General features: G+C 32.3%; 4 protein-coding genes across 4 annotated transcripts; all 4 read right to left on the bottom strand.

Moving 5' to 3' along the window:
- Nucleotides 1-1,236: 1,236 nt before the first annotated feature.
- On the bottom strand, nucleotides 1,237-1,914 carry LOC111445162 (B3 domain-containing protein At2g31420-like). Its single transcript, XM_023083399.1, has one exon. The coding sequence runs from the start codon at nucleotides 1,912-1,914 to the stop codon at nucleotides 1,237-1,239; it is 678 nt and encodes a 225-aa protein (XP_022939167.1).
- Nucleotides 1,915-10,271: 8,357 nt separating this feature from the next.
- LOC111445161 (B3 domain-containing protein At2g31420-like) lies at nucleotides 10,272-10,988 on the bottom strand. The gene has a single exon (XM_023083397.1). The coding sequence runs from the start codon at nucleotides 10,986-10,988 to the stop codon at nucleotides 10,272-10,274; it is 717 nt and encodes a 238-aa protein (XP_022939165.1).
- Nucleotides 10,989-11,827: 839 nt separating this feature from the next.
- On the bottom strand, nucleotides 11,828-14,154 carry LOC111444912 (vacuolar iron transporter 1-like). The gene is made up of 4 exons (XM_023083043.1): nucleotides 13,606-14,154; nucleotides 13,296-13,381; nucleotides 12,416-12,524; nucleotides 11,828-12,306 (listed from the first exon to the last, which is right to left on the bottom strand). Exons 1-4 carry the CDS (start codon nucleotides 13,836-13,838, stop codon nucleotides 12,000-12,002), a joined length of 735 nt encoding a protein of 244 aa, XP_022938811.1. The 5' UTR covers nucleotides 13,839-14,154; the 3' UTR covers nucleotides 11,828-11,999.
- Nucleotides 14,155-14,730: 576 nt separating this feature from the next.
- On the bottom strand, nucleotides 14,731-16,330 carry LOC111444911 (vacuolar iron transporter 1.1-like). Its single transcript, XM_023083041.1, has 4 exons — nucleotides 16,003-16,330; nucleotides 15,499-15,584; nucleotides 15,298-15,412; nucleotides 14,731-15,201 (listed from the first exon to the last, which is right to left on the bottom strand). The coding sequence occupies exons 1-4, from the start codon at nucleotides 16,242-16,244 to the stop codon at nucleotides 14,904-14,906; spliced, it is 741 nt and encodes a 246-aa protein (XP_022938809.1). The 5' UTR covers nucleotides 16,245-16,330; the 3' UTR covers nucleotides 14,731-14,903.
- Between the last annotated feature and the right edge of the window lie 4,154 nt (nucleotides 16,331-20,484).

Raw genomic sequence — 20,484 nt, 5'->3', positions numbered from 1 at the left:
GGGTCTCTAGTTAACCGTACCCAATAATGTTTAGAGAGAGAAACTAAATTGTTGTATAATATATGATGAAGTTGCGCTTCAACCAAGGATGTTGGTCATTCACTATCTAGGTAAAACAAGTTATCTAAGTCTAAGTACAGAAAAATTGAGTAATTTACCTAGACTTTAAGGGTAAGAGTCAGACGAGAGAACCACTCGAAACTTTGAGACCTTCCTAGAGATTTAAATAGTTAGATAGCTATAGGATTAGACATGAACTTCCTAGAGCAGAGAGAAAAGTTAGCATTTTCTATTGGGATAAAAATGCAATGAAAGTCTACAAGTAGTATGCTTACGGAATATTTTTTATACTTGTCCCATTTTTCATCTTTTTTTCAAGTGACTCGTAACCACTAGTTGACGTAAAAGAGTATTCGAGATCTGTGCAATTACATAGTGGGATCGTCTCAGGACGTCAATCTTGTATGTCTATTTTGCATCCTTTATATTTTTGTTTAAAATCGTACCTCAAATCTATTCGTGGTTTGTAATAAACTTGAAAACACCGGTTTATAATTAGACTTCGATTTTTTTAATTGTGCAAAATTGAACTTTTATTATATTTACTTTTGTTTCAGTTCAAAATTCCAAGCTTCTAAAATTGAGTTATAATACTTTATTTAAACTCCTATACACTCAATACTTGGTAGTCTAATTTTCTAGTTAGCAATTATTGAACTTGAAAACAAAATTTTTGTTTTGTAATTGGTATATAAGATTTAAGTTACATTATTATTGTTCGTATATTCACACCAATTTTCATTTGGATACGTAAATATATATATTTTTGGGTACTTTAATACATTCAATAAATTTTATATTACTCATGCTACTTTCCGTTCCATCAAAATTTATTAAATAATAATTAAAATGATTCTAAAATTTATAAGAAAAAAAAAAGAACAATAAAATAGCTGAGATTACGTTAAAAAACAATAGTTGTTCCGATGTCCGGAAACCTAATGCTCATAGGATTTTAATTACTTTTATGACACAGTTTCTATTGGAAACTAACAACAAAACAAAACAAAAAAAAAAAAAATCATAGTCATCGGCTGTTGGTCGTCTCTTCTCTGCCGCAGCCGTCACCTTGTTTTATGCATGTTTATGTCCTTCAATCGTATCTCCAACTCCAAATCCCTCATTTTCTCTTCTTCTCTTCTTTCTCAAAGATTAACTAAAACCCACAAATTTCCATTACCAATTTCCTAATTTAACCAAAGCCAAGCAGAGTTGAGCCTCATCTTTCCGGAAGCTCCACAGTTGGATGTGGTCTCCGGCTCTCAATCCAGTGGCTTCCACCAACGCATTCCACTGCGTCATCAAGCAGTACGTATCACTGCTTCCTATTTTCCACTTCTTCAAGCATATATTACTTTCTCCACCAACATCATCTACTATCACCACGTTCATCCCTCTCTTGTTTTTGTTGTCATGTTCGTTTAGAAATCTCCTCTCCTCCTCTGTCGTAAAATCGAAACGGAGTTTATTTATGGGGAGGGACAAGCGGCCATGGTTCTTGCTTACATCGGTATGTTGGAGTTGTTTTTGAACCACTAACTGAATTTGGCTCCCACCCATCTCCACTATTCGCTCTCTCAGCCCTGCCGACATCTCAGGGGTCGATGGATACTCTGTTTTCTTGAGCATCTTCTTCCTCACAGGTGCTTTGGTTGGGGGCGTCTTCCTCTTACGGGTGTTGCTAATTTTTTCTTCAATATCAGAAACAGCCTTCGACAGGTATATCAGAATGGAAGCAGCTTGCAACGCAGGTTCGGTATCTTCCTTTATTTGTTCTCTCCTCTGGATGGAGCAAGATCCCCGTCTTCTTTTGGGTATGTAAATTTGGTTTAAATCTGGAATACTAACCTCCATTCTCTACCTTTTCAACTCTTAATCACATGTACTCCTAAATTCAAAAAGATATGAATTGGTGTTTGTAGAAGAAATTGGAGTGATGAGTTCTCATTTGTAAGACTCTAATCTCCCAATTCTCTTGCAAAATCTAATTTCCTATTTCTATTTGATTTGAATTCCTTTTATCACTAACTTCCTAAAATCTAGTTAAGGAAATTTTGATTTAAATTCCTTTTATCACTCACTCTTGAAATGTCTATTAGGAAAATTTTAAGATAGGAAGCAGCTAGTTCTTCTTCTTCTTCTTCTTCTTCTTATTATTTTCCTTTTTTTGGTTTTTCATCTCTCCCCGTGTAAATTTGTAATCTCTGATAAAAAATTATGTATTGAAACTTATTAAAATTATATTTGAATTAAATTGAAAATATCATTTTCATTCCCTTCATATATGTATATATAATTTAGTTTACACTAAACTTTTCAATTTTTATACTACAAAATTGTTTATGATACATTTTGAATTGTACTAGAGGCATTTAAAAAAAGTTTTATTTGTATAAATTTTAAGAAAGTTGTTATTACACATAAAATTAAAATATATAATTAAAAAGTATATTAAAAAATTATTATTGTCCGGAAATAATTATATACTAAAAATTTATTATTGTGTGGAAATTTTGTTAGTACAAAATTTAAAGTTTAGATAACCATATATTCCATATTTATTATATTATTTCAACCAATTGAGTAACTTCAGAGTTCCAATAAGAAGGGAAAAAATTAGTAATAATTAACCTCTCAGAAGGGAAAAAATTAGTATGTACTCATATATACATAATAACAATTATTACATTTTTTTTTCAATCTAAAAGGCTTTCGTCTTCAAAACTAAAAAATGGACTTGTGATTATTCATTTGTCTCATTATTTTTTTAATTGAAAATTACAGAATGATATAAATGTCATTTTAGAGTTGTATTTAGTTAACGTTGGTGACACTGCATAACAAAAAATTTAAAACTTAAATCGTTTAATTTCTTTCCATATCAAATGAAATTATATAAATAACCCAATCTTATTCGATAAAGTTAATAATGTATAGACTGACGGAGTATATATAATTAATCTGTCAAAACTTTTTAATTTTTTTTTTATTATGTGCAATACTAATTATCAAAAATTTAATTCTATATAAACTATTAAATTTTAATTTAATTTTTCATATATTATCAATATGTCTTAATTTTAAGAGTTTTTTTTTAATTTTTTTTATTTTTTATGATACTAATTAGTATGAATATGAAATTGAATAATAAACTATACATGTTTATTTTAAAAATCAAATACAAGTAATGATGATTTGATAATAATAATAATAAATGGTAAAATATTGAGAAACCAGAGTAAAAATAGAGTAAAGGAAGTTAGATTAATTAGTATACTATAAAAACATATATTTAAAACGTTTTTTAGTTAACTGTAATTTTAAATTGAAGTTTTATTAATATCATTGTTTGTTCCTCCCTTGATTGCCTAATTTATGGATAAATGGATTACACCCTTATAAACATAAAGAAAAAGAATTTGAATTCAGCTAAAAAAAATACTTATTACTGGACCAATTGTTAAGTTTGATAAGAATTAGGGCTTAAAACTTAAACAAAATTTAGTAACTTTCTAACTTAACAACAGTAAGCAAAGACGGGAAGCCTCAAATTCATCATCTCTCCCAAAGCTACAAAGTTGGATGTGGTCTACAACTATGAGGGCAGACGCTTCCACCAATGAATTTCACTATGCCATCAACCAGTACACATTATTATGCTACTCTCTCGACTAAGATGATTATTATCACTAACTTCATTCCTTTCTTATCCTTATTTTCTTGTTCACTCAACAACTTCCTCTCCTCCTCTGTAGTAAAATAAAAAAGGAGTTTAATAGTAAAATCGAAAAGAGTTTATATGCAGGCATGGACAAGAGGTCGTGGTTATTGCTTACGTCTATATCTTGAAGTTGTTTTTGAACCACTAAGTGAATTTTTGTAATAGCACAAAAATAAATAAACAAATAAACAAACCAAACTAATTGTTAAAGTCATAATAATAATAAATAAATTAATTTAAAGTTTTAAAAAAAAAAACAATCTTTCTCCCCTAACCTCTCATCCCTTTCCACACTTATCTCTCCTCAACTCATTCTTACGCCATAAGGTAACAATTACTGACAAAGGAAAAAGAAAAACAATAATTGTCACAAGAATGACATTTACCCAATTGACATTCACCTGAGATTTTAAGTGGAAGATAGATCTAATGAAATCACAACCAATTATAGTTAGATCTTCATTGAATTATCACCCTGATGAGTTAGAAACTAAATGTCAATCATTTATACTAATTCTAGTCAAATGAATAGATTAAAGACAGACAAGAAAACTTATGAACAAGAAACACTGAGATAAGGAAAGATTTGGAAATAGAGATCACTAGAAATTTGGAATGCATGAGAACAAATTAAAAGGAAACAGATAAAAAAAAATTTGGGAATTAAAAACCACAAACTTAATATAGGGGAAAAGGTAAATACAAAGAGTAATAAAGCCCATAATAACTTGAAATAGTTGTATTACTTTCTTAAAAATATAATTATATATATATATATATATATATATATAATATTTTAGACTTTTAACAATCGACCAAGGTAAATTAGAGAAATAATGTTGTAGAGTTCAAACCTGAAACTAACGTCATGGGCTCATATAAGTTGACTCGGATTTCAAAGGACGAAATCGAACTTTAATTAAAGATATATTCGTGACAACGACTTAAGCTAGTCAGGTAAGTGACCTTACTATCGGCATGGTTATATTTTGATGTTGATACGTGCCTTGTGGTTCTGCATGTGTCATATATATTAATATGTGTGAATTGTCTGCGGATCTATATGCTTCCTATATGTTATGTATATATTATAATATGTGAATTGTATGATAATAGTTACTGTACAATGTGTTCAATGATATATTTGAAATATGATACAAGAAGTATGCACAAAACGAAATGTAACGATAGGAGTAAAATACGTTCACAAAACGTTAAGGTTAGGTTACATACCGGAGTGATATGGATAAGAGAGATTGATGGAAGAATACGGTTAGGTTACGGGTAGAAAAGGATAGGTTTGTGATAGATTGATAGAACGATAGCGTTAGGTTAAGTTCTTGTGTTGATATGACCAAGGTACGTTCACGTAATGATATGTCTATGATAGGTATAAGAACGTTAAGGCTATGATAAGTTAGAGAATGATATGACTATGTAGTGTTTACGTTATTACTTGTTTATGATATGATACATTGTGATGCAGTATGTCATGGTATGATGTGTATATGATGAAATGTTATGTTAAAAGCATAGAACGTTATGTTAGGGCTCTTAAATTGTGTGTATACAGCATGATATGAATGACATGAAATATAACCCCGTTAGAATTATGTATGATTTGAGAATGGAAGAATGAGAAACGATATGATATGAATGATGAACGATATTTGAAACGATATGAAAAATGATATGAAAAATGATATGAAAAATGATATGATATGTACTTAATGCTATCGGGGTTGTATTAAAGGATAATGAAAAGGAACCCATGCGGTGTGTGCGAACTGACTGGTGAGCCCATACTCGCACGTATGGGCTGTGTGTAGAGTATATGGTACACATCCAAGTTGTCCAATTAGAATAAGTATCGTAGGAAAAGAATAGACCGATAGGTCCCGTCATAGCATTTTGCATGTTCTTGTTGCATAACCCCGATATGGGGTCACTTACTGAGTATTCTAGAAATACTCAAGTTCGTGCTACTATATTTTTCAGATAAAGGCAAGGCACCCATGTGAGATCGACGGCGGCATCGCACATCCCGGGATCGTGGCACATGCATAGGATAGTTGCTTTCCACTTCGTAGTATAGGTTAGTACAGGTTGAATTTCATTTGAATTCATAGTATATGTTAGTTTAGGTTGAATTCCCGTTTGCATCATTAGTATAGGTGGGTATAGATTGAATTGTAATCGCATAATAAATCACAGGGTAGTATAAGACATTTATTTTAGTGTTGTTCTTTTTTCTTTCTTTCCCTTGTATTTGTTGTTCACGAGGTAATAAAAGGCAAACTTATGTCGCACTTATGATAAAGCCCATTTAAGGTAAATACGCATTTAAAGTATAGTAATGACCTGAGATTAAATAGGTAAAATTTAGGGTCGTTATAGTTGGTACATAGCCAAGTTACAGATCTTGTAGACTAGCCTACAATGTAGGCTTCACATGTTTCATGGTCCCATCGTCGATGCCCCGTCTCGGTCAGGTATGACTTGCATAAGATAAGAAAATAAAATGTTGTTGATTGTGTATGTTGTTATTGCTTGGTCATTATTGTTAGCTTAATTCTATATTTATTATAATGTAGAATATGTTATATTTTACTTTGCATGGAATGTGAAGGTAAATTATTGTATTGATGATGTTTAGATTTATTGAGGTCGGTACTGTGAATGGGTAGCTATAGTTTTAGTAAGCTGTTAAATGTTAGTGTATGCGTGGAAATAATTTTGTTAAGGAATGTCATATGCTTCAGTTAGACGTCTCGAATATCAAAATTGAGTTAAGATCATAAGTTTAAAACGTGTATACTTAAATTGATTGGTGAATGACATAAGTGTCTTTAATGGAAGCTGAGCTTTGGAAGTATGAGAGGTAGAAAACTTTCCTGCCTTAATTAAAGTTGAAAATAATAAAAAATAATAATAATACAACCGTAATTATAGAAGTTGTGAGGTGATTTAAAAGTATCGAGCAACCATTTGGATGAGGCATTACTATCATAGTCAAAATTTTAGAGGTATATGGAGAGGGACTACTATATGAGATTGTGAAGATACCTTAAATTTAAGAAACCATGATTTAAGATGAACTTGGGTGGGGGATACACCAGAGTTAGAGTGGGACATTGTCTCTAACTCAACTACAAGTTTTGTGATAATCCTCCTTAGAGTACACGAATGTACTCAGAAAGCTCAACATAAACAAATTGTTGTATAAAATTACCGATCAATTTTTTCTAACAATGTCAACCTAGTTAAAACGTATTACCGTAGTTAAAGTTTCAAGACTGTTATTTTAAGTTTGATTTTCATCCCAAATTTTATAGCATTTGAGGATATCTACCATGCTTATATAATACCAATTTTTAGAAGAGAATTTTTTTAAGCCCATTCTTGATATCACAAAGGGGTTGAAAGGGTTGTGATGCCTTTCAGTTATGGTTACAGGAACATTAGTTTTGGGCTATACTAGATAAGGAATATTAAGAGAAAAGCCTATTTGACAATGTCTCCAATGAAAGTTACCAAATTCTCAAACTCTAACTTGACCACAAGTCAAATATGGTAAGTCATTTGTAGATCCATATGATATATTAGTGCATTCAATTTAAATTGGGTTAAGGTGGAGTTTTTAACGAGTTTCATGTCATGATTTTGACTTCAAAAATTTACTAGAATTGGGGTAGGTAGCCAAAAGAGAAGTATTACAAATTTCTTGATTTTGTAGGGGAAAATAGACAAATTTGTATATTTAATTCATCTACAAAGATGAGAAATTAATAGTGAACCAAATCAAGTGGATACTTACAAACAATACAAATACAGACAATAATGAAGAAAGGAAAAAAATTCTTTTTTTATTCTTTTTCATTATTAAAAATATAGAGAACGAACAATTTTAATTGAAAATATTCCTCTAATGAATTCGGAACTTCTATAGTAAATAGACTATGCAGAATTGTGATAAGTCAAATATTGCAAAACCCCAATATCTATTACCGGTCAAAATTAGACTATAACGAAATTTCGGTCTATACCAGCACTGTAATATCTTATTGGGGAGGAAGATTAGAATCAGAGATTAATCGAGAAGCAAAGATATGTGCGCGTGTGAGTAGGTAACAGAAAATATCTATTCTAGTTCTATCATCATCTATGGGTTCAAATCTTAAGAGAAATTCTGAGAATGTTTTTCTCCTAAAATTTTTTTGTCTTTCTTTAATGATGGGAGAAAAAAAAAAAAAAATTGGTTCAAAAGAAAATGTCATTTTGGAGTTTTATCAACCATTTTAGTGTAGGAGGAGATTGGTATTTTAAAATGAGATTGTGAGGATGTATGGACAAAAAGGTCAATTGGTGAACCTTTAGCTAAGTTTAGAGAATTCGGATCCCGTAGATGGAATCATAGTAAAAAAGACAAAAAATAGGTGAGGAACTATTTAGTTTGAGCAAGTTTGCCAACGTTATTGTACACATGAACATTTATTTCAATGAAGCGTCTTAGCTACAAACCTTAGATGAATTATATTACCCATGAAATTTTAGAAGAAGGCTCAATATGACATGATAATGTTATGTACAAAATTTGGTGACCATTAGGTTATGATAACGGGCTAAACCAAGTATATGTGTAAAATGACTAAAATGCCCCTATAATTATGTACCACTAGTTTATGACCAAAGTGACATCTACATGACATGAAATTTGATGAGTAGCCTTATGTCATGGTGATTACACAACGTTATAAGGCCATTGGAATATGTTGAAGAATTAAACCAAGATTTGGTGGGGTAAATGACCAAAAGACCCTTATAAAAATTCTATGACGTTTTCAAGACCCTAGAAGACTCAAAATACTATAGGAAAATTATATGAGACTTCTTTATGATATTAAGGATAAATATGAAAGATTTTAAGAAATTATAAAAATTTTGGAGTATGAATTAAGATTTAAAATACATAACTATCCTCCAAAACACGTGGTAAAAAATCAAAAATTTTATGAATACCAAGTAATAGGCTTGAGAAAGTTCTATGCATGCAAATAAATGTTTATAACTCATATGGATTAAGGTATACTTGTTAAGAATTTTTCTTTAGTTGTACTTCAAGACTTAACAAATAACCCTTCGAATAAATACCCAAATTATTCTAAGATTAAAACACTTTTGGGGACGAAAATTTCTTTTAGAGGTATATAATGTAATAGTCCAATAAATAAATAATGAAATAAATAAACAAATAAAAATAATTATATATAATAATAGTAATAATAAGAAACAAAAAAACAATTTTTACTCATTTTTCTCCACTAACCTTTCGTCCTTTTCCCACCATTATCTCTCTTCAACTTATCCTTACCGAAAGTAACCGTTACTACAATATATATATGAAACATAGGTAAACTTAATAGTGAGAAAGAGTGAGGATGTAAACCCATCTCGAGGAAGAGTGAGGGACCACGCATGTAAACTTAATAGTTGACATGTGGAAGGGTTTACGGTTAACCTTATCAATAATGTTTAGAGAGAGAAACTAAATTGTCGTATAATATATGATTAGGTTGTGACTCAACCAATAATGTCGGTCATTCACTACCTAGGCAAAACAAGTTACCTATGCCAATACAAAAAGATTTGAGTAATCTACCTAGACTCCAAGGGGTAAGAGTTAGACAAGAGAACCACGAGAAAGTTTGAAGCCTATCAAAAGACTTAAAGCGTAGAGAAAAGTGTGAGGTAATCTAAAGGAATAAGGATCCAATGAGAGACTTACTTGATCTTTCTTTTATATACCCACCCCATTTTTCATCATTTTTTTTTTCTTCAAGTGACTCATGACAAATAAACGTTGGAATTCACAATGACGGCACGCACCAAACGACGTCGATAATGGAAGAGTTGATGGAGGAGAAGATGTCCGATTTAGGGGAGATCCGGGAGGAGGGGTGGTCTGGACAACATAGAAATTAGAGACATTGAAGTAGAGGAAGCGGAGATGAAGCATGTTTTTTTGAGTCTGTCATTTTAACAAACTTCTTCCTTACTAGTTAAATGGGAACCTTAATATGTTTAGATTTTATAATTTGTGTCATGATTCTGAGGACAATGAATTAAAACAAAAGAAAAAAAAGGTACATTTTATAAATGAAGATTTTTAGAATATTGAATTATTTTTAAATTAATTATAAAATAAAGTTTTTAGACCAAAATTTAAAGATAATTTTTATAATTTAGAGTAAAATTTGTATGCTAAATCGGTAGAACTTAGAAAACAAATTAAGATTAATGGGTACTTATATTTATGGGACAAAAACCAATAGTTATTTCAACTTCAACCTCTAGTATTTTAATTCCTTTTTCTTACAATTAGCATTAAATTAAAAATAAAACATAAAATAAAAAGAAAACATCAGTTGTTTTCAATTCTTTCCCATTTGCTCTTCTTCTCTTTCAAATATTTTGTTACATCAAAATTTTTCTAACAACTCCCTAATTTAACCAAAACCAAGCAAAGTTGAGCCTCATCTTTCCGGAAGCTCCAAAGTTGTATGTGTTCTCCTGCTTTCAATCCAATGGCTTGCACGAACGCATTCCACTGCGTCATCAAGCAATACGTATCACTGCTTCCTATTTTCCACCTCTTCAAGCATATACTCCTTTCTCTACCGACATCATCTATAATTAACACGTCCATCCCCTTCTTATTTTTGTTTTCGTGTTCGTCCAGCAATCTTCTCTCCTCCTCTGTCGTAAAATCAAAACGTAGTTTATTTATTGGCAGGGACAATCGGCCATGATTTTTGCTTATATCCGTGTGTTGAACTTGTTTTTGAATTACTAAATGAATTTCTCCTCCACCCATCCCCACAATTCGCTCTCTCATCTCGTCCGACATCTCCGGAATGGATGGGTACTCGGTTTTCTTAACCATCTTCCTCCTCGTAGGCGCACTGCTTGTAGGCGTCTTCCTTTTGCGAGTGTTCCTCCTTTTTTCCCTTTCAACGTTAGGAACAGTCTTGGTGAAGTCCATCAAAGTAGATGCCGCCTCCAACACACACGGATCAGTTTCGGTTTTTATTTTTTCTTTCCTTCCCCCACCCGAAGATCCCCTCCTTCGTTTAGGTATGTAAATTTGGCTTAGATCAGGGATTCTAATCTCCATTCCCAAACTTTCAACTCTTTTGGTCATTCCCATGTCTTAATCGCACAAATTTTGAAGTCCAAACAAAGATGAAAGGCTAAGAAAAACGAAGCTGGAAAGCTGAGAGTAGAAGAAATTGAAATAACTTGAAGATGGTTGAGGTGTACTTAGCTATTTATAACGTTAATTTCCTAATTCCATTTGATTCTTAATTTGATTTAAATTCATTTTATCTCTTCCCTAGAATCTAATTTAAAATTATAGTTTAAGAGAATTTTAAGAAATCTTTAGCACAATTTATCTTCTAACAATTCATTTAAATGTTAATAAATATAGCCAATCAATAATCTCGAATTAGAATTTGCTGTCCATTTAAATTTTAATCCATTTTCTATCTCTATGGTATATTCATAATTACTGATAAAAATTGTGTTCAAACTTATTAGAATGACGGTGAATGATATTTTAATTAAATCTATATAATTGATGTAGAAAATATAATTTTAATTCCGTCCCTAGATAAATTAGTTTACACCTGGATTTTTAAATTTACACTCTAATTAAAAAAATTGTTTATTATAAGTATCAGATATTTGGGCAATATGGTAGACGTTTAAAAAAAATTATATTTGTATCTATTAAATTCTTAAACCTTTTCTCTTGTATTTAATAAATTTAGATATTTCTATTAAAAAATTGAGTAATACTTCAACGCCATTTGAGTTTGTTTGTTTAATCTGGATATTTAAAGGGGAAGCCGAGAGAACCAACAAAATAATAAAATAATAATAATAATAATAATAATAATAATAATAATAATAATAATAATAAACCTCTTTAAATGACCCATATGAGTAAACCTCGATACTCAAAACTAACTTGAAAATCAAGAATTTTTATTATATCAAAAGTCAATCTCTAATCATTTTAACACATTTCTTGTCTGACTTCAAATTGTCATCTATGAGAATTATTTTGAATGGATGACACATACAAAGTTTTATTTCATTATTTACGCATACACCATGCTTATAAAGTATTTTAATAATCTAATATAAACAAGCCTTAAGGTTGACGCGGTTGGACAAGCTTGGCCATACCGAAAGCGGCCGCTGATGCTATGGCTCCGATGAAGGCGGTTTGGACAGCGCTCATGACGGGTTTATTGTCGGTAAAGTAACCCTTGGCATAGCCAAAAACCAAGAGTGCCACCAAAGTTAAGACAACGGATGCAACAACAGCCTCGGAAGCTTTTGGGAAAAACATGTAAGGAATTAAAGGGATTAAGCCTCCTAAGATGTAGGAGATGGCAATGGTTAGGGCACTCTGTATGGCTCTTTTTGGCTCTGGCTTTTCCAATCCCAGCTCAAACCTACTTCCAAATTAAACCATTACCAAACTGACCCTTATTTAATTTACCATAATTATGATTTAATCATAACTATATATTTCCAAATTAATCACTGAAACATCATACATACCTCATCATGAAATCAAGCCAAGCTTGAGGATTTTTTCTGAGAGAATTAACAACGGGTCCATATTCGTCTATTCCATATTGACTCAAAATCTCTGCCACTTCGGCTGCTTCTGCATTACAAAAACTCCCCATTTAAACCTATTTTCCATCCTCATTTTTAAGAGCTTTGAATTTCTTCTAACAAAATTATATTTTCAATTCCCATTTATGTATAATTAACAATTTATTATGCCAAATTAGAAACACCTCAAATGATTAAAGTATTAAAACATCGTTAAAAGGTTAATCGATTGAATAGAGGAACAGATAATTCTTTATAAGGTGTAGAATGAAAGAATTTTACAAACTTAGAGAGAAAGCCCGAACAGAAAAAGCCCAAAGTGGTGGACTTTTGGGCTTGAGCGGTTGGAGCGCAAATTCTCAGTTAACACTAAAACTCACTTATAATTATTAATTTAATTAATTTTTTAAAATTAAGTTTTAGTTTCTATTTTATTTAGAAACTTTTTTAAAATTTAACCTAATTTTGAAAAATAAAGAAAGAGTAATACTCTTAGAATTTTGTTTTTTAATTTTTGAAATTTGTCTAAAAGTTGAAATATTTACTAGTAAAAACTAAAAATAAAAACTAAAATGGTTATAAAAAAAGATAGGCGAGATAAGTACTTTATATTTTAATGTTTTTTTTTTTAATAATTTTAGCTATAAAGTAGATTAAAAAAATGTCCAACCACATAAGCCCAACTAAAAATATGGGCCATGAGTTTATGAGGGCCCAACTCTATTGGCCCATTAGATTCTATTTTTTTATTTTGAAAAAGGGCTTTTAATCTGAGCCGAATGTGAAAGCGAAAAATGTAATAATGGAAGAAGAACCGAACCAGTATCAGGAACTAAGACGATTTCCTCTTCTTCCCTCCTCAGCTCCTTCTTGTACTGATCCGCCTCGCTTTTCGCCGCTAGGTATCTGCTCAATTGTTCAGACACTACCAAATCAAATTCAAAATTCAACAAAGCACACGAAATTCCGATCAATTTCCTCAAATTACTCCATAGAATCTGTTTCAGATCTCGATTGGATTGAAGGAACACAAAACGACTGCCCTAGGAATCGCTATTTCCCCAGAAATCGAACAATCAATAAGGAAAACGAACAGAAATTAGATTATTAAGGTTCGGAGAGATCCGTACCCGCCGAGTCCCATGGAGATGGCGCCAGCGGCTACCTCTGCGATTCCGGCAGTGAGAACGATGGAAGAGGAAGCATTGGCGCCGGATAGACCGGCGGCGAGAGCGAAGGGGACGGTGAGGCCATCGGAGACGCCGATGATAATGTCGCGGACGATCTCACCGGCGGTGAAATGCTTCTCTTTGTGCTGCTGGATGAGAGGCAGTTGGTTTCTGGTTCGATCTAGGTCAGCCATTTTGGTACGTTTTGCTCTTCTTCTTACCTGCTTTCATTGTGTTTGGAATCGGATTTTAAAAGAAAATAAGAAGAATAAAATGGGAGTGGGAAAACGTTTACAAAAAAGTTTATGCCCTTTGTTTTTCAAAACAATTCTTTATTCCTTCTATCATTTTCTTCTTAATAGAAAATTTTAATATTTTATATATTTTTCGGGCTTATATAAATTTCAATTCAGTCCGGTCTGGTTGTTTTTCTAACAATTGGTTTTCTAATTCGGGCTTATTTAATTTTTTTTATTAAAATATTATTTACTTTCAGTTTTGTTCCATTTTAAAATTAGTATTAGTAATTTTGTAGAATATGAAAAATACTAAAAATACTAAATCTCATTCCCTAAGTCAAACAAGTTAATTAAACCCTTCTCGAGATTATGACTGGTCTACTCAACACGTTTGATCGTTGAAAAACTTATTAACTAGGTACACTTTATTTTAGCATAGAGTTTCTCGTACATGTTTGTAATCACTTTATTAGCTTAATTATTGTTGTCTAGTCATTGATTGACACACATCTTTATGGTTGCAACTATAATTTCATCCAAGACTTCTCATTTGAATTCCACTCAAACTTTCATAAATATGAAAATGACCAAAATACCCTTAGATAATTCTTATCAAATCTCTCGAACTAACACGTTGCTATTAGTAACCACAACCTCACTCCACCGTGGATGATGCTAACTCCTAGTGGTAGCTAGTCAAGGGTCAATAATAGTGTTCAATATAGATTCGAACTTATTATTAACTCATATTGTTTAATTTTAAACCGTTTATATATATATATATATATATATAAAGAATATATAAAATAAAATGCATTTAATTCAAACAAGCCCTAAGAGGGAGAGCAAGAACAAAATGCATGGAAAATTTTTACAAACAATCCTAATTAAACATGGGAAGTGCATTTATACAGCTAATTATTTCGAGGTGGAGAGAAATTATTAGAAGCAACTACAATTCGAGAACGACGACGCAGTGACAGTCATATTGTAATAGCTTAATTGAGAAATGATTCTAAATTAGGTACGAAAAGCCTTTGCAATAAGGAAAGCAGCGGCGGACGCAATGGCTCCGATTAAGGCAGTTTGTAGAGCACTCATTATGGGACGATTGCCGGTGAAATAGCCCTTGGCAAAGCCAAAGACAAGCAATGCTAATATAGTAACGATCACCGAAGCAATCACAGCTTCTGCAGGCGAAGGGAACAGCATGTAAGGCGATAAGGGCACCAACCCTCCCATTATGTAAGACATAGCTATTGTTAAGGCACTTATTACTGCCCTCTTTGGGTCTGGCTTTTCCAACCCCAACTCAAATCTGCACGCATCAAAATTTCCTAATTATTTTACATAATCCTTTAAAAAAAAAAAAAAAAGATATATTTCAAAAATAAAATAAATAAATAAAGTTTACTTCATCATGAAATCAACCCATGCTTGGGGGTTCCTTCTAAGAGCAGCAACAACAGGCCCATACTCATGGGCTTCAACCCCATACTGTGACAATATATCTGCCACCTCAGCAGCCTCTGAAATAATTAAATTACAATTACCTATTATTAATCCATTTAATTAATTAATTAACTAAGGAATTAAACTAATAACCCCAAATTACCTATGTCTGGAGCTGCAATCACCTCTTCTTCTTCCCTCTTCAATTCTCTCGTGTAATGATCCGCTTCACTCTTAGCTGCCAGATATCTTCATTTCATTTCAATAAACCTTCATTAGATTTCGTACGCTTTCAAAAAAATATTTAACGATGTTTTTTTACTTTTGAGTTTGGTTTTATTTTAGTATATATAATTTTAAATATTCAAGTTGATTGGTATTTAAATATTCAAGTTGAAAAATATGTCTTTTTTGATATTTAAACTATTATTATTTAACTAATTTCGATAATTAACCTATAAGTTAATTTCAATGGAGGGAGAAAAATATGTGCATTTTGTGGGACCCACTAAAGGTTTTATTTATTTAATTACCCTTTTATTTTAAAAATCAAGGCTGTATAATCTTTGAATCTACTTCCCAAACCAGTTTTTAAAACAAGAACTAAAATGAAATAAAGAGGAAAAATAAGGAAGTAGTTTTAATTAAGGGTGTCATAGTACTGTACCCGCCAAGTCCCATGGAGATAGCTCCGGCAGCAACTTCAGCAATTCCGGCGATGAGGATGATGCTGGAGGTAACATCGGCACCGGAAAGTCCCGCTGCGAGGGCAAAGGGGACGGTGAGGCCATCGGAGACACCCATAATGATGTCGCGAACAACATCACTGGACATAAAGTGCTTCTCCTCATGCTCGTGAAGAAGAAGGCTGTGCTTCTTTGAGTGTGTGAAATCAGCAGCTTCCCCCATTGTTGAACCACCACTGAGCTTAATTAAGAAGAGAATCCAAGGAAAATGGCCTAATGGGTTGTGAAGAAAAAGCAAAGAAATGGCTCAATTTATATAGAATCACACAATACATCTCTCTCTGTCTCTCTCTGTCTCTCTCTGAAGGGAGAGAAGGACACGAACAAATGGATTCCACTTTTCTTAGGCTGTCTTTTCTTGAGCAGGTGAAAAAAAAAAACAGAAAAAGTTGAGTTAATTCTATATAATAACAAAATTTCAGACTATTTTTATAAATGGAAGGATTTAATTTTGGGATGTTGTTTACGGTGAACAACATTTATTTTATTTTTTTTACAAATATTTGAGATATTCTTACGATCAAAACTCACCATTCCTTCAAAAAAAAAAAAAAAAAATTAAGTCTCATAAACTTAGTTCCGTCTAATTTTTTAAATATGTTTATTTTAAGCTATAGTTTTGTCCATCTATCCTAAAATAATATTAAGGAGAGTTAATTAAAATTTTATAAATAAATTCTAACCTTTAATGGCTAATGATTCTCCGTTAAAAGATAGTTTAGTACTAAATTATAATTTACCATAATTGATATTTATTAAAAGTAAATATTTAGATATTTACTTCTTACCACATGTATCTTTCCATATTCTTATAATTTGTTTAATTATAAATAGATAACTTTTATACCATTTAGGGGTAGTGGATTAAGTTAACATTCTCATGATATCAAAGCCGTTTTGGTTTAACAACCCGGATTCTTTCTTCAATGGCTTTTGAAATCTTCTACTGTTCTTCTCCATCACACTGCTGGCTTTGGCACTGCAGGGGCAGTCGTCATGGCTGCCCATGCGAAGCCGATTAATTACTCTTCGACTCCACCCTTTTGACCCCCAAATCACCCTTCCCCATATTCTGTACATATAACCTCACCTTTTCTAACACAACCAATTTTCCTTTAACCAACATAGTCTCTCCTCATTTTCTTCCCAATCAACCCTTCATCCTTCACAAAAACCCTAACCTTAGAATTTTCATAAGTGTTCCCATCGAAAATATACAGAATCTCGAGAAACCTATCGACCTTCTGCAAAGATTTACCTTTAGAATCTAGGTGCCGCACTGGCCTCTTCGCCAACCAAGTCACTGCTGCCCTTCTTGCCAAAATTTGCTCCTTCCCCTAATATTGCGACTCTTTCGGCTGCTCTTCTCGCCGAAATTGGCCCCTTCACCCAATGTGGTGACTCTTCCGACTTCAACATTGTCTTTGTCCCTCGCTCTAGGTTTCCCCCTTCTACTTCTTGGGTTACAAATATTATCACCGGAGCCAAGGCAGCATCATCGCTCAGCGACGATCCCTCTTCATGGGTTACATATTCTCGCCGAAGCCAAGGCAGCATCACCACTAAGCGACAATCTCTCTACAGTTTTTGATCGGCAAGAAAGTGTTATGAACCAGGTTGTTGACATATTCACGAAAAGTGTTTCTCGACCTCTCTTTGAATTTTTCAGATCTAAGCTTCACGTTCGTTCAAAACCAACGCTCAGCTTGCAAAGAGTATTAAGGATATTTAGTACTAAATTATAGTTTACCATATATATCATATTTGATATTTTATTATAAGTCAAATATAGATATTTGCCTTATTACCTTTCAATTTATTATTATTTCTATTTATTACTCTTTCCATATCCCGTAATTTGTTTGATTATAAATAGATGACTTTGACACATGTGTGATGGATTTGTCTTCGAATGAAAATGTTAGCTAGGCTCCACAGGGCGTGTGCTGGACACAAGATTCTACCAAATGTCAAAAGGCATAAATCATAACCTCAAGGCGTGTGCAAGCCACAAGCCTTACTCATCATTACAAGGACCAAAAATCCACTTCACAATTTGGCCACCAAAATTTACCAAATTCAATTTTTTTTTCTTTTCTTTCTTTCATAAAATAAGTCCAAGAAAATAATTAAAACCCATTATGAATAATTCCTCTTTTTTTTTTTTTTTTAATTTTAAAGTAAAGTATATTCTAAGGTTAAAATTAGTTTTAACTAAATGTTTTGAGTGTTTTAAGATTGATTTTTTAATGTTTTTTTTTATAGAAAAAAAGGGAGAAATTATTGTCGTAAGACATAATTATTATTATTATTTTTTCTTTCTTTTCCAACGAGAAAGTGGAGGTATGATGATGAAAAAGGTTGGGATGAAAAGTTGACTTTTAAAAAGACACAAATTGACAAAAACAAGAAAATAAGAGATTGAACGCAATGGGCAGTGCAGTGCTTATCTGGTGTTTGTTCTTTCTGCTCACAAACTTTTTGAATCGAATCTTTTTGTAATCTAATGTAATTAACATGAATGTATCATTATCAATTTATGATGCCTTCCATGTTCGGTTCCATTTTCTATATGTGCTCGATTGTCTATCGACCTTTATCTTTTAAATTATGACCCAATTCAATTCTACTTTCAATCCAGTCACCTTTTCGTGAAACATAATTAACTTTCATCTCTATATTAATCTCGATTTGCTTTTTTTCGATCAAGCTTGGCAATTTTATTTTTGGAATGTTCTCGACCTATGATTGATGCTTAGGGATTGTGCTTGGCCTCTACTTGAACTCGTGAATATCGTGTGGGCAATGAATTTTAACTCGTTGAATCTATTAGAGCTAATCTTCGACTTTTGTTGTCGTTTTTACATGGGTACTTTGCTTTTGCTTGGAAATGTTGTGCATATGATAAGTATTTAAAAATGCTTTGAGTAATTGACCTCACTGTTGGGGTCGATAATGCATTCACACAAAATATACATCATGATTGGTAGAACTTAGTTTTTATGATTGTTCCTTAGGAACTACTTTACTTTTTACGTAAAATTTAAATGCATAGTACTTATACACACCGTCTGCATACATGTGCCACTAGGCGAGTTCGTTAGTGTATCTCGTAGGCCTGACTATGGGCTTGTAATAGTAAGATTTTTTTAAATCACCCACCTCTAATATAGGGGATCTAGCTATTTAGAGCACCCATGCCGCTACCTAAGTATTGGTGTAGCCCCATATCTAAAACAACGCGTGAAGGACAACACACACAATGGTGGGAAACGGTTGACGATTTCAAGCACATAGAACAATGTCAATGGTGACCCTAGAGAGGGAAGGAGAGAGTCAGAGATATACGACCATAGAATTTTAAGTGGAGTGACGTCGGAAAGAGAAGTCGGAACAAATTTGAGAAAAAAAAAAATGGACAGATTCAAGTGAGGAAGACAAGGTCCATGAGTCGAGAGTTGGAGTTGGATTTGAAGTGGGTTACCGCCCACTCGTTCAAGCCCAAACTCTTGTTACAGTCACTACCTACAAACTGTGCCTCAACTCAATAAGGCAACTCAGAAGCGCTCGACCCACTAATTGACATGACCCAAAAGCTCACTTGCAACTAAAGAATGTAGAACTTCGATTCAGGCCAATCAAATAAGTAACTTTACTATCGAAAACACATATTGAATAAGTTGTATTATATATGATGATGTGTGTTCTATAGATCCTACACGTACTATATTGATATGATCACGTGTATCTAGCAAACTATTTGTATAATAGTCATAAATAAATATGACAAGATATTTATTTTGTTAGCTTATAAATAAATATTTGAAATTACAGGTTAGAGTCATAAATTGAGTTTTAATTTTCTTTTTAATTAAAAAAAAAAAAAAAGAGGAAAGATTCCTCAGGCGCGTGGTAGCCAGACGGCAGCACTCAACTTGCTGTTTGTTCAGTGAGAAAATCCAAGAAAAAGTTTCCCGGAAAGAAATAAAAAATCAAAATGATAGAAACCAATTGTTCTATGTAGATTTAGACGGTGATTTTAAACAATAAAATTGAAAAAATTTATTATGAAAATAAAATTAAAGTAATTACGCCACATTCCTTAGTCTCAAGACTTGCAAAAACAACGTCTAGATATTCTAAAAATGTAAACCTCACCGTTCAAAGCTGCAAAACACTTCTTAATATTGAAGTTCTATTTGCAGCATTGAGGCACTGCATTAAAACCAGGCGTTGTTCCTAGTACTCTTCGTTTACAGGTAGGGTTGCTATAATTTACTCTTATTTTAACTCTTACTCCATCAAACTAGAAAACCATTTTTGAGTAGGACATTCGACACTCAATTTGGAACCAAATTTGCATAATCCAATTTAATTACGAGCCTCATTTAACTTACCAACAT

Source organism: Cucurbita moschata, unplaced genomic scaffold (assembly GCF_002738365.1).
Source record: "Cucurbita moschata cultivar Rifu unplaced genomic scaffold, Cmos_1.0 Cmo_Scf00007, whole genome shotgun sequence".
Lineage (NCBI taxonomy): Eukaryota > Viridiplantae > Streptophyta > Magnoliopsida > Cucurbitales > Cucurbitaceae > Cucurbita > Cucurbita moschata.
This window is presented reverse-complemented; position numbering and strand designations above follow the sequence as displayed.